The sequence below is a fragment of the Platalea leucorodia genome (assembly GCF_965183815.1).
Source record: "Platalea leucorodia genome assembly, chromosome: 5".
Lineage (NCBI taxonomy): Eukaryota > Metazoa > Chordata > Aves > Pelecaniformes > Threskiornithidae > Platalea > Platalea leucorodia.
Window position 1 is genome coordinate 9,158,569 of NC_138827.1, and position 15,063 is coordinate 9,173,631.

Sequence of the window (15,063 nt, forward strand, 5' to 3'; positions counted from 1 at the left end):
GGTAACGGGTGTTCAGTGTGGTTATTGTGTCCATATTCTGAACACTCAAATGATTGATCTTTACCTCTATACTTATTTCGTGTTATTTATTTATGTATGATCTCTCTGGGGCACCTTTGTCAAATAATGAAGCGGTACAATTTGGTGATAATTAAAACCACAGAACATCACATTTTCATTTCGGCATTAGAATAACCACCAGGAGAAACAGCTATGTAGATATACCACTCTTGACCTTACCTGCTGAACCCCTGTCCCACGCCCCAGAAGGTGTCGGCCCAGCCCGGTGCGGACACGGGCGCTGTGCCGTGCCGTGCCAGCCCCTGGGTGGAGCCTTCTCGGGAAGGAGTGAGAATAGCACAAGTAGCCCTATGCCTGTTAAAAAGTTGTGGGGCATGAGTATCTGCTGCTACTCTACAAAACTGCATGTCTTTTCAAACACTGTTTGAGGGTCCTTTTCAAGGACCACAAAGTCATAGACATTAATATAAAAAGTCACATAAATTACCTTTCCCTTGAGAAAGTGCTGACTTTTTTGTAAGCTCCTTCATGTCTGAACTCTTCTTTGGAAGGACTATAAGATCCACCTTCTCTTGGGAAGAAGCTGTAGGAAAATAAACCTCGAGGGTTTTCCTGAGCTTCCTCAGAAGCCGTGTTTTGCACTGTCAGGCCAGTCCTTCTTCATCTCTTTCCTAGTTTTGTGGTAAATTCTGTTTAAAGATGTGGTTAGGCTGAAGTGAATCCAGGAGGCTTAATAACGCTGGTAAAGGTTCCAGGACAGTTGCTCAAAGCGAATGGTCGTTTGAGGGTTTGTTTGCCTGGGAATGGGGCAATGTGTTATGTCATGCGAGGGTGGGTTCCCTTGCCCGCACCGAGGCAGAGCTAACTGCACTGCAAAACAGAGGTGGAAACCATTAAAAGCGTGTGTGCGCATATGTATGTATATGCAGGCAAAAAAGCCTGCCCAAACTCAGTTAGCGTTGATGTTACTGGTGGTGAATTTGACTGGGAGGGACCTTTGCCAAGCGAAGGGCTGTGCTTTAGTCTGGAGTCTGTTACTGAGATCAAGCATCATTTGCAAGGAACAATATGCTTGAAGTAGGGGCAGTTACTGGTTATGTATCAAGTTCTATTACAGATTGAATAAATTTGACTAGTCTGTGGTATCCTCCAGTCCTCCTGTGTAAGTACAAATTTTCCTGAGAAATTTAAATCAGCAGAAAACAACGTTGTCAATTTTTGAAATACTATGGATATGTGCTTTCACAGCTCCCTCTAGCAGTATTCGAACTTTTTAATAACCAGACGAACGTTTGACATTGCTGTTAATACAATATGGCTCTTCATACAGTTACTGTGCTAAGCTGGAGCAAATGTGAGAATCTGTTTGGGCTCTTGAGGGGTGCAATATTGTTTTACTCCCTAATCTAAATCACTCTGCAAGTAAGTCACATGTTAGCAAGAAACAGAAAAACTCTTTTGGGGAAAGCAGCCAAAGTTTTGAAGCTGTTTTCATTCTATTTCAAACCAGAACATCTTTCCTTAATGTACAAATGTTACATATGCAAAAAGGAAAAAAAGCAATTTCTATTAATGATATTTTTACAATGTTGTTTCTAGTGTTTTGGAACACACTGCTGAAGTTTATGTTAAGAAAAAATAAAAATCAATGGTAACATCTTTGCAAAGGAAGGGAAAAATAATCCTCCAAACAATCACTTACCAATGCACGTGCTCCAGTGCAGGGTCCCCTGTTTCTGTGCACTTTGTGGTGATCCAGCTGTTACTCTGCAGACTTGAAATGCAAGCGTAACAGTAGTTTTGGGCTAGCAGTGCCTGTAAGTATTTGTTAGTACTGAATCGTAAAGGACTCATGCTTTTTCAAGTATCAGAATCCCCCTTTTAACCCAAATGATCACTTTTTCTCATAATCTTTTGACATAACAGAAGGGGCTGTATTTGAAACAATTACATCTTTCATCTTTACCAGCTTGCAAGTTCAAAGCCAATAAATTTGTTTTCACCTTTTGTATCTCCCTCTTTAATGTCAAGCATAAAGTAACTTAATATTATTTCTCACAAAATGTTTCTCACAAGTCTTCAGCCACTGACAATTAAAGTACAATGTACTTGTTACAGCGAGATGGAAAAACATATGGAAAAACCTAACTACATTAACATCTGCTGTCTTTTCTCCATCTGCTCTCTTTGGCCGTGCTTTTGTCCAAACCTGCCAAAAGTACTAGTTTTCCAAGGGTCTCGTGGCACATCAACCCCGTCTTCAATTAAAGTTCACAATTTCTTGTTTGTTTTGATGGCGCGGCAGGCTGTCTGCATCCCTGTGGTTGCAGCACGACTTCAAGCAGAGCAACAGTTGTTTTGTAGTTTGAAAGATGTGGATGGGGTAGGGCAGGTGACAATAGGATAAGCGCTGTATCCAGAGTCGATTTTGTATCGACAGGATCCTACCCTAACCAGGAAAACACCTTCCTTGACCCAGTGGCCTTCTGAGCCATTGAAGTGAGCGTCTGAAGGATGTTGAGATCCATGCCGTTGAGCACAGGAGATGATACCCGCCGTGATGCTCAGCCTCTGGACCACGGTGGGCTGCAGCACACAGGCGAGGCACGCAAAGTTCCTGCAGAGCCAGCAGCGTGTCAGCCCCACACGCTCGATCATCCCAGGGAATGGGCTTGCTTGGCCTGACACTGGGAAGAGAGAGAGGATCTAACCCATTCTCCTACCTGGCTCAGCAATTCTTTGCTGTGACCCTTTTTTTTTTTTTCCCTAAATTACTATCATTCTGAGAGTCACCATCGTTCTGTATGCATTTAGCAGAACAGTGAGCATTTGGACAATTCCAGGCAAATGCCCTGTAGTTTTACTTTACAGTGGTGGAGAAAGATGGTTTTTCTTGGACTCTCGCAGAAAAGGAGAATGGAGCGAAGCTGCTTCCCATGACGGCCTCGATAATCAGCTGTGGGGCTGAAGTTGCCGTGCTCCTTAGTTTGGCAGCCTGCAGCTGCCCGTGGAATGGGTGGTCTGACGAAGTTTCTCTGGCCATGTGCCAAGGGAGACGGGTGCCCAGCTGTTTCAGAAAAAGGGGACGAAATCAGATTTTTGTGCCCACTGGAGCATGAGGAGTATTTATAAATCCTGCTCTTGTTCTGAAGAGCATAGTGTAATGTTTGTAGTTCTGCTGGGGGGGAGAGGTTTTGATTTCAACTAAGAAATAGCCCTCAAATACACAAAGGTTAGGGCAGGGAAAAAAAAAAAAAAAAGATTTAATCCAGGAGCAGCCCTTGCTTGTAGAGGTGCCATCCTCTGACTCCTCTGGCAATTGGAAAGTATCATTATTGAATAATTAATGAGCATTACAAAATAATATGTCACAGAGCTGTAATTAATATTGAACAGAAACTTGTTTTAATTATCTTCTTATAGTGCTGTTTAAATTCTTCTTGGTCACAGGGCAGGTAAAATAGATGTTCCTGTAAAAACTGACCAGGTCTCTTTGAGGCTTTGCCATATGGTGCAGATTTTGAAGGTGTTCGCTACCTCCCCAAGCTGTGAGCTGGTTTGGAGCCTGCAGCGGCACAGCTCGCCCCAGCAAAGTGGCAAGTGTCTGCACCAGCTCTGGGCGCTCGTTTTGTCTCGGACGTACGTGATCCTGCGTGACTGCCCAGTCATTGCATATTTTCACATGCGATCAGTAATTGTTAAGTAGCACATCCCGTACTTTGTATTTAGTGGAAGGTCTGTGTGTTTTGTTGTTGCTCAGTGTGTGCATATGCATATTTCTGGTTTGTTTTGCTGTCTCGTTAAGGTACCAAGCTTTGCCAGGGGAAGAACATGAGAATACGTTTTCAGCACAAAAAGACAGCAAATCCCTCCATGCTGAGGAGAAAATTATTTGTGTCAGATAAACTGAAACTGTGAACATTTGCCATTCAGGGCTTGATTGCACATGGTCCATCCATCTGTGTCGTATTTATAGGACTTCCTTGATACAGAAATCATACAATGAATAACTTTTCCTGAGAAGGGAGCATTTTCTTATTGCCAGGAGGAAATGCTCTGCATGATGCAGTTGAACACCTTTTGCAGATAAATGCAAGCTCTTATTGTGTGCCTTTGTGAACTGATTAGGGTTTTCTTTAACTTTCCTTACAAAGCATCTGCACAAGGAGCCATCTGGCGGCACTGTACTGCCGCAGGTGCGTAGCAGGTGACGCTGGAGCGGTGCCTACCTGCATGGTATGGGCTCTGCCCCTTGGGTTTGCTGTCTCGAGTTGGATCCCTCACCCATGCAAAGTCTGCGTGCCCTTGATGTCTGCAGAGCTGGTGCACATCAAGCCACTGATGTTTGTGTCTCTGCTGATTTGTATGCACATTAGGTTAGCTCTCTGAAAGCAGATTTGAAATTGGTCTGGTGTTGACTTTTTGCATATTGCAAAAATTAGCAGTCATACCGCCTAATCCTGGCTGTTGGCGGTGGCACCCCTTCCACGGTCGGTCTGAAACTATGTGAGTTGGTTCCTGATGGCTTTGTAGCATATGCTAGTCTTACAGTGGGATACCCCACAGAGAACGTGCTGGTTTATTGGAGTTTTCCCTTGGTCAACATTGCAGCCGTAGTCTTTTACCTCCTGCCTTTAGCACGTAGGATACAGCACCATACCTGAAAGATCACGTGAGAATTTGTAACCTAGACTTTCTAAAATGGGCAAACCCAAATGCACATTTATGCTTGAATGTGCTTAATTTAGAGGCAAATATATATGACAGATGCAAGTGAAAAATGTGCGGAGAGAGGCAGTCTGCAGGTATGCAAACTACCTGGGGTCTGGCTGAGCGGGTGTGTTTTGTACTTGCAGAAGCCTTTGAGAGTGTTAACAGGCTGTCATTAAAATCCCTTCGTCATTACAGACGGCTGTAAAGTTTTTCCAAATTCTCTGTATTTGTGCTACGTACAGTGAGCAGCAGCTGCTTTTGCGTCTGTGGTAGGTGACAGATTCAATTTATTCCATGGTCTTCTTAGTAGGTCGCAAGGGCTCTGCCTCTGTCTCCGCAGAAGCCCGGGCTTTCTCTCCTGAGATGGATGGGACTTCGAATTCAATCAAGCTCACAGTACCTGAGCCCCAGACCCTCAACCACTGTAGATATAGCAGCTAATATACCAAAGAGCATACATTTTGTGTGACAGATTTTAATAAAACGCGCTAAAGGTGGAGTTTGGAGAATTAAAACCCGTGTGCTCAACAAGGAGCGGAATTTGGAGCGGAATTCAAACTCTCTCTTTACATGCAATGGGTCTGAGCTTAAAATGTTATTTTTGCATTAATGTTATATTATTATTTTTAGTATCAATGGCAATCAGCATGTAATTGGCAGTGATCTCATGCACACTCCTGGGTACAGACTGTTCTTTCCCAGTTTGGGAATATTTGCTTGTTATTGCTGAATTGCAGCATGCGTGCATGCAGAAGAGGCCCCACAGTCATTAAAACTCTCCCTGCCAGGGCTCTTACCATTGAGTACTCAGCAGTTAACCTTTCCATGTATCTCCGGAGAACCAGATAAAGTTAGGACAGAAAATTTCTGTTTGTGGAAATCCTTCTCTTAGGCCTGTGTTCTGTGATAGACATCTGCAGTGTCACACTTGATCTTTGAAATATGGTGCTACAAAGTGATGAAAATCCTCCAAAGGTTTCTTTATAAAGACTGTAAACTGAGTTGGCTTTTAAAATGTGGGAAAAAATGCTTTGACCTGATCCTGTGCTTCTCTGCGAGAGTGGAATGGCTTTCACTGGCTTCGGGAGCAGCAGTGAGTCATTACTGAGCTACAAACACGACCTCCCACGGGAAGGGTGCACAATTTTCGCTATTAGTCCCCAAAGGGAAGCCGTGTCGCTCCGGGGCTGCTGGAGAACCTTGCGTAGTCACACAGAAAGGGAGTGTTTTCCCAGGACTGTAGTGGAAGCACAGTTGAAATACGTGCTCTTGGGCGGCATGTGTTGTGTTTGACACTGGTAATACTGAGTAATTTTGGTAGGGTAGCCTCTCAAATGAGTTGGCTTTGGATAGAGCTTCTTCTGATCTATGTCTATTCTAGAGAGAATTACTCTGTTGCAAAGACCAAAATAATGCTTTCCATAATAACTTATTTGTGCGTTCTGTGGATGAGATTAAGTCTATACAACAACAAAAAATAGTAGTGTTAGGTCTTGGTTTGAAAATACTGCTTTCATCTTTGCCTGTGGATACATACAGGCTATATTAATAGGCTCTCTGCTTCTAATTTGATCTGGGTATAACCTTCCATTTTTTTCAGTGTATTTAACATGATTTGCAAGCACAAAGAGAGATAAGAAGGTGCTACTAATGAATAGCTAGACAAAAGTTGAAAAGGATGATGATTCAAACAGCGAACCCGCTGACGTACGCCCCATGGTGCTGTCAGAACTGGGAATGCCTGGTTTCAAGATCATCTTTCTGCGGGATGACTTTGTCCTGACTTGAATGTCTTAGACATCCATGGCAAATAAAGTCTGCAATTAATCCAGCAGTGTAAAAATTAAATATTGTAGAGCAAGTAAAGCCCATCCTCCTGTAGCCAGCTGAAAACCAGATGTGCTGCTTTTGTTTGTACCCCTGAACTTCACAAATGAACATGATTTATTGTCAGCAGCTGCTGCTGTTTTAAGCTCAGAGTGCTGAGCTTCATATCCATTGCAAACATGTGTACGTTCTGCTGTCACGTCTGGATCCTATCTTGAAATCATTACTCTGTAAAAATCACGCTTGGCTTTGGTGAAAGTTACTGTGAGAGAGAAATGCAGATTAAAGGTGGATGGAGATTTCTGGTTTTGTGGCATTTAATGCTTGCATCAACAGGTGTGGGATTGCGTGAGGCTGGATTTGACTGTCCAGCTGTGGTATTTGTTACACATCCTTATTTTTCAATGTATATCTATAGCTCTTCATTGGTACAGTTGTTCTACAGACTGTGCTTTATTTTTAGTCCTTGCTCCTCCCAAAGAGATGTCTCTGCAGACACTGCGTGTCCTCTGTGGCGGGGAGGTTTTTATGGTGTTCACTGTCCCTGCGGGCAGGGAAGAGTTACAGCCGAGCTTAGTTTTATGTCTGCCTTTGAAGCATTTAAAATTCATTTGTCTTTTCAAATTCCAGCCTGTAGACTTGGAAAAGCATTTCCCAGAGGGAGGTAAAGCACTTGAAGGAGGAAAACAGTTTAAAGAGGTGAACTGTGCACCAGTAAATCTGCTGTTTACTTTGGTTTTTTCTCCTGAGGTTTCATCACGGCTTTCTACCACTCTATGCGAGCATAGTGCATCAGCTGGTGGGAACGCTCCGCTTAAACACCCGGAGCTGCAGCCTCCACCATCCCAGGGGAGCTGCGCAGCTTGACCGACCACTCATGGGCACAGGGGTGGTAATATGGAGAGCCAAGATCCTGACTGAAACATCACAGAAGTATCATGTCGGATGCTGTTTGAAATGGGAATGGGCCCGCACGTCATCCTTTGATGCTTTGTCAAGCTACAGAGAGGTTTGGATGGGGCAGGCGGGCAGAGCGTGGGGCAGGGCTGTGCCCTCCTCAGGACATGGGAGGGTGTGCGCCTGTCGCTCTGGTTCAGGCCAATGTCTCGTTTGTGGGTAATAAGAATTACCACGAAAAACCAACAAGAGCAAACGTTTCCTCTCCCTTCCTTTCTCCTTTATCAACATGCCATTTGCTGTACAGATTAGGATTTAATTTTTTTTTTTTTAGCTTTTACACAAAAATCATTTAGCAAGAGCCAGTCTGTGAGAGGGAATGTTGCCAAGATACACAGAAATATCCTATCATGGCATCGCCTTTAGAGAACTTGGAAAGAGTTTAATGAAGACAGACTCTTTTTTCCCCCATCGTTGCAGCTGGGTTATTTTGGCCCTAAGACGCAGCATGGTGGAATGCTTCAGTTACCGATAAAAAGTGCTTTAAACTGTATTAACGATGAAAACTAATGATAGGGATGCTTTGCATTACTGTGGAGTGGTGTCCCTGTAGCTCTCTGCACACTGCTGCTGTTGAAACCCAACAAATGAAGTTCACACTTGCTCTTTCATAGCATCCTTCATATTTCACAAACTTAACCTGTTGAAGTTTAAGGACTACTTATAAAGAATAGCTCAGGCTGTGTTTGGGATATAAAATTTATGTTAATAGAATTAATAGCATCTTGGATGCCTCTTGTATTTAAGTTTCGTATAACTGGGGGACAAAACAGTTGAAAGAGACAAGGGACCCTCTGTGGTTATGGATTGCACCATCCACACAGATTTACCTCAAGCCTTTTGTGTCTCATTTACTTATTCTCATTTATACATCCAGATACCTGCAACTCCAGATAGCTCTGTGTGTTCCTGCCTATGTTGGAGGGCTGGTACAGTGTCCTGCTGTCAGAAAGGGAACAGTATATATGCGTTAAAGGGTAATCGCAGCGTGTTTGTTCTGGTTCTTTGTGGTCAGTGTAATTTAAATTAGGCCTATAGCTGTATATATGTATGCAGAACCATATACATATATATACACACATGCATATGTATACATATATGTATATATGCACAAGAGTGCAGGGCATCTTGCATTTTATTATTTGATGAGGTAAAAAGGTGAATTCCAGCACCAGCTTAGACGAAATGTGACAGCCCAACTATTAAAGTTTCAGCTATTTCACATATACAAATCCAAGATCCAAGTGCATTAAAATGAAGCAAGTCAAAATATACAAGTGGCATAGTTAAACTGAGGTTTTGGAGTTGGCTGAACAACAAAGGGACTGTGACAACTATCAAACATCTGAAGTCTCAGAGCAGTGGCACCTCACTGGAGATGGTTTGGGTATGATGTTAATAAGCCTTACATTTGTCTTGCTCTGTTTGCAGCTTGCTGCTGCGTTTGGAGTGGTCTTTTTCTTTGAAGATGCATTGGAGATACAGATTAAGTGAAGGGAGCTGGTCTCTGAAAATAATTGTGCATTGTTTTTTTTTTTAGTTTGGTCACTCATGGGAGTGAGGACTGTCTTGAAACTATTTTTTGTTTGTTTTGTTTTCTCTTTGGTGTCCAAAGAAGAGCAACGAAGCTGGTTGAAGGGTCTAGAGAACAAGTCTTGTGAGGAGCAGCTGAGGGAGCTGGGGTTGTTTAGCCTGGAGAAGAGGAGGCTGAGGGGAGACCTTCTTGCTCTCTACAACTGCCTGAAAGGAGGCTGTAGCGAGGTGGGGGTTGGTCTCTTCTCCCTAGTAACGAGTGATAGGATGAGAGGAAACTGCCTCAAGCTGCGCCAGGGGAGGTTTAGGTTGGATGTTAGGAAAAACTTCTTCACCAAAAGGGCGGTCAGGCACTGGCACAGGCTGCCCAGGGAAGTGGTTGAGTCCCCATCCGTGGAGGTATTTAAAAGAAGGGTAGATGTGGTGCTTGAGGACATGGTTTAGTGATGGACTTGATAGTGTTACGTTAACAGTTGGAATCCATGATCTTAAGGGTCTTTTTCAACCTAAATGATTCTATGATTCTGTAAAAAATGCTATTCTTTTTTCTCCTTAAAAAAATAAGACAGAAAAAAGAATTTGATTTCATGTGTGCCCTTGAAAATTAGAAAGATAATTTTTTTTAAAAGGTACCGTTCTCTCTGAACTAGAAATATTTTGTTTGAAAAATGTTTGGATTTTGGTTTGTGGGATTGTTTTGTTTTGTTTTGTTTTTAAAAAACTTCTCTGCGTTCCTCCGTGTCTGATAGCTAAAGCTACTTGCAAGCTGGAGATATTCATGGAGAGAGAATCACTTCAGTCAGTCACAGAACCACATCTTCTAATGAATAAGCTATGCAAACGTTTCTCATTGCTGAGCTGCAGAGGTCAAAGTGATACTCGCTCCCTGCATGGCCTTGGATAAGTCGTTATCTCCCTCTCCTTCTGCAAAACCTGACTGTTAAATAGTTCCTCACAGAAGAGGTATGAGAAACAATTAGCTAATGCTGGTAAAATGTTTTGAATACAAAATGTGGTTCATAGGTGCTAAGAGTGGCTCCCATCAGTCATCTTTAGCAGATGCTGTCATTTAACAGCCTCTCATTTTTGGTTAGGTCTTTCACCAGTGCAAAGCAAACAGGACAGACTCAAGAAGTCTATCAATATTTATACTCCTGTCTTCAGATGTTTTAATAACAATTCCCCATTGATTTCATCTGCTACTGATCACTTTAATAAATGGAGATATTTCCTGTCCCATGGGTTTAAAAATTGCGTCTCCCACTAGCCTGAGGACTACTTTCTGTGGCTGGAGCAAAGGTAGCTCAACCTCACCCACCCCCGGCTATCAGACAGGTTCCCATTTGATAGTAACATACACATGTAAGTGCTTCTTGGTTTTGCTCTAGTCTGTCGCATCTCTTCTAGAGCAGATCGCTGTGCTCTCTGTTGCTCTAGGATCCCTGGGATAATCCTCCTTTTTCTTTGGTGTTGTACACTTGCTCTGCTATTGATGGGCTAGGACGAGTTCCTGTGGTAATAGGTGGAGGTGGGGATGAAATCATGAAGCAAAGCGTTATTGTGCATCAGCCAAGTATTTTACATGGTCTGTTCCTTTTCCTTTATATGATATATTTTAAATGTTGCGACGTTATGGTCTGTGTGTTTATCAAAGCATGCCCAGCATGGAGAAGAGGAACATGCTGGTTAAGAGCTGACATCTGAGCCTGGCTCTGACCCTCCCGGGGAGCCTGAGCGTCTGCAGCTGCTCACCCTCTCACACAGAGCTTGTTGCTGCCACAGCTTCCCACCTGCAGCAAGCTGCAGTGCACCCCGTGGGAAACACTTCTCCAAAGTTTTATTATGTAGAGACTCAAAAAACCAACATTAGGAAGGGTTTGGTTTGTAGCAAAGTTACTTCACTGAAACAAAGCTTGGGCTGTAAAGTCACGTGGTGCTTTCTGCAGAGGAATGGGGCAGTTCCTGGGATACCAAACTGCGGTCATTAACACAAGGAGTGACGGAAAGCATTGAAGGACCTGCTCTTGCTCCACTGACACCTGTGTCAGTTTTGACATTGATTTTTAATGGTGTCAGGGTGAAGTCTCCAGTTAATAATTGCTCACAAACCTGTGTAAAACCTCCCTGCTCTGTCTGAGATGGGGGTTGGACTCTGAACCGGTGATGAAGGTGCAGGCAGCGGTTGTCTGCACTGACCTGGGCAGCTCAGAGGCCTCTCTCTTTCTGTTATGAACCCTAACATGGGGATTTTTTGCAGTATATTGGATTGTAATTGATTTATGTTTTCATGTAAGAAATGCTTATAATGCATGGGATGTGACTATTTTTAGTAAGTTGAGTGTAATTTTTCTCCCCATTTATAGGATGGCTATTTTTCCCACCGACCGAAAGAGAAAACGCGAACAGACAGCAATAATGAAAATTCAGTCCCCAAGGACTTTGAAAATATTGATAACAGTAACTTTGCTCCCAGGACTCAGAGGCAAAAACACCAGTCTGAGCTGGTGAAAAAACCCCTTAGCAAGCAAAAAGAGCACTTGAGAAAGAAACTGGAAGAGGAGAAGATGAAGGAGAACTTGCTGCTGGGGAAGAACTCCAATGAGGTGGTGCAATTCATTGATCACCCTGGAAAAAACAGCAGCAGCAGCAACAACAACAATTTGAAGGAGATTCACAGGTCTCCCAGACAGCATCATTTAAAAAAAAGTGGAAACAGCTCCCCTGAACTGAGATATGACCAACCACCAAAGTGTGAGGTAACGGGGAAAGAGGCAATCTCAGCAATGTCCCGGGCTAAATCTAAGCAGTGTCGGCAGGAGATCGCAGAGGTGTATTGTCAGCACAAGCATGGAAAGCTGATGCCGGAGAAGGTGACGCGTTTCTGTACGCTGGAGGGTAAGTTGGTAGATGGTGAAGGAGAAATAACACGGTATCTCGGGGGAAGGATTCTGTATAATTGAAATGGCCTTCTGATGACAAAAAATGGCTTTATTGCAGGAATGTTTAATGTACTTAGTCTGTGAAAACGAGGGAGGGTTTGAGGATGTTTTAAACAGGGAGTTATATGGATGTCACAAGATCCTTGGTAGATTCCTGTAGAATTTCTTTTCACTTCCACCAGATTTTTATTACACTATGTGATCTAGGTATTCTGCTGCTACTCCTGTTTCTTTTAGTTCTTAATCTACAGACACAGAGAAGCGTAGTCAAAGTCTTGTTTTTCTGTACAGGAGTTGCATGCTTTTTGGGGATCAGGGAACAGCCATGGTGAATTTTGGTGCCTTATGCTAACCGATAAATGAGTGGCATTGCTGTTATGGCCATATGGCCATTTTTCTGGCACAGTGGAGTCCTAGCTAGTAACCAGGACTGCTAAACATTTTGATAACCCAGATAATTATCAGAAGTATAATTTAAAAAAAATGCCAAAAGCATGGGGAAAAATCCAATTTTGTGGCTCACTTCTATTTTTAATGTTCTTCAATCAGCAAAAGTAATTTTCCAAATCACTGTTGTAGAGAGTCAGTTACCTCTGCTAGCCTAAGCCAAGCTTTGATTTGTTGCTGTTGGTTTCTCCATGCAGTCAGATACATGAGGTATCTCTCAGTTTGCTGTCCATTTGCACGTGTGAGCTGACCTTTTCCGACTTTTCAGGAAGAGTGCTTCATGTGCCACCGTTCATTTGGCTCTAAGCTTCCCATACAGTAAAGTGTCATCCCCCCCCCCCCTTTTTTTTAAAAAAAAAAAAGCATTGATCAGTTGATCAAAGTAGGTATTGATCAAGGAGCAGCATTATCCTCAGCAGCACTTGTTTATACAGCAGTCCAAAGTCCTCAACCTGTAATTGGCACTTCAGCCAATGCATGTAAAGATATGCCGATGTCTTTGTCCAAGCTGAAAGTGCAGAGGGACTTACACAAACAAGAGAATAGGTCTTGCTTTGAGATGGTACAGTAAACATGGTGAGCCATGGGGATTAGGGGATGTTTAGTTTCTTTCATTAGGAATATTTAGTTGCATCCTCTAACCCCCACGGCTTACTTGTTTATTGCACCATTTTAAAACAGTGGTTACTATTGGGTGGTTTCAGTGTGGGAGGGAGGAGGATCCATGTTGCTATTGCCTAAATTAGGAGGCTAAACTCCCTGTACAGACAGTGGAAAAAAGGAGGTACCCCAGAGGATGTTTCCAAACAAGAGCATCTCTCTGTAATAGGAAGCTTAGGCTTTTAATTTAGATGACACATATTACCAGGATGAACTGTGTGAGCACCCCATTTCCCACCCCCGTGCATATGTGACTGTTTTGTTTTGTTTTTTACCATGTGTTTTCGTTTGGTGTTTTTTCTCCCTTTCTTATCATGGTAATACTCAAAATCGTTAAGCTGGGTGGGCAAACACTGGAGATAAAGAATTAATGGAGCAGGCAGAAGACTTGGTGTTCAGTGGGAAGCAGGGAGAGGGACAGCAAAGACAACACAAGTTGAAGGGAAGATAAAAGAACAGAAAAGAGGTAAGAATTGAGAAAAAACAGACATCAGTGACAGGCTGAGCATCCGTGAGTACCCCTGGGTGCCCCTGAGGTCCCATTGGGGTGTCACCGGTGGAATCCACTGTGATAAGCATGTCTTTGGTATCCTTCCCTCTTCTCTAATGACAGGAGAGTCAGTGCTGGTCTGTGAGAAAGCTGATGGAGGTCAGCGCCTTGCAGACACTGTCCTACACATTTTGGGATCAAGGACATATCTTAGTAATGTCATCAATGCTATATACCTTGTGTAGGGTAAATGCATCACATACGCAAATATGCAAGTGATATCCTGGAGAGAGCTGGAAGATGTATTGTCATCAGCGTGGTTGCATGCTGCAACTGTGTGCAATTTTGCACACCTCTATGATTCCATCCCCTGCCTGGTAATTTGTCTTCCAGGGATGCAGGGTGACTTTCCAGAAGTTTTAAACTACTGCCATTCTTTAAAACAGGCTTCTCAAGAAATACTTCTTGCTTCTTTTTTAAATACAGAATTTCTCTCATATGCCCAGCAGTCAGGATAATAGCATGGTCTTAGAACCAAGAACAGTATCACCTTTTACACTTGAAGCCTTTCAGCATGAATGTACATTGCACATTGGTATAAATGCTTCCTTTGTAATAAGACACAGTGAAAGGTCCAGGAAAACTGAGAGCTACAAACATGACTAGAGAAATGGAGAAGTTGTCCAAACGTGGATTTATAGTAAAATACACACGAATTTAGTAACAACTCATGAGATACAGATATATACCACATTAAAAAATAAAGTGTAAAAAGACTGTGGCTACAATTTTTAGATTTGCGGTGCTAGAGTTTCATTTAGATTTTTGTTTTAGGCAGTGATGCTTGTTTAAAAAGAATAATTGAGGGATGTCTTAAGTTAGCCAGATCCTTGTGCCAAATGTTGACTTTTCTTTGCCTCAAGGTTATTTCCTCCTGCCCATGCTGACAGCTGAAGTTAACAGCTTCAACAGCCAGATTTCCTTAGCAGAAAATCTGGACATCCTGTGTTACATACAGGGTTGCTCTAGAGCAGATCTGGGAGCTTTGCTATGGGGAAGTGATAAAGCAGCAGCATACTGAATGGGACACGAGTTGCTTATGCAGGAGGCATCAATGCACAAGCAGATTGGGACATTGGGCCTAGGGAGGAGATCCAGACTTTGAAGTCACTTCTCAGATGTCTAAATCCAGAACTATCAAGACAGACATGTAGGAACCCCAAAACTGAAGGTGCCCAGTGCCTGCCGGAAGGCCTTATATGTATATAACTTGGTAGGTCCCTTAGGTATTACAGACCTGTTAAAGATACGTTGTCTGAGTTTAAGTGTGTTGTGGTCTCAGATCTCTCATCCCCACTGCAGAACGTAAATACTGCCGCTGTTCACTCACAGACTGGCTCCATCCCTCATCAACTCCAGAGGTCCTTTAAAGGAGTTGAACTTGGTTAGGAGATGTTTGTGAAGGACTGGCCATCA

At 43.0% G+C, this 15,063-nt stretch overlaps 1 protein-coding gene across 2 annotated transcripts in view; it reads left to right on the forward strand.

Annotated features, from left to right (window-relative positions):
* The window catches only part of XYLT1 (xylosyltransferase 1), a gene marked incomplete at its 5' end in the record, with an annotated part of 209,410 nt that overhangs the window by 91,685 nt on the left and 102,662 nt on the right, over positions 1-15,063 (forward strand). For both annotated transcript variants that reach the window (XM_082313143.1, XM_082313142.1), the window contains one exon: positions 11,415-11,946. In XM_082313143.1, the coding sequence (XP_082169269.1) occupies positions 11,415-11,946 (532 nt within the window). The remainder of the gene's footprint in view (positions 1-11,414; positions 11,947-15,063) is intronic.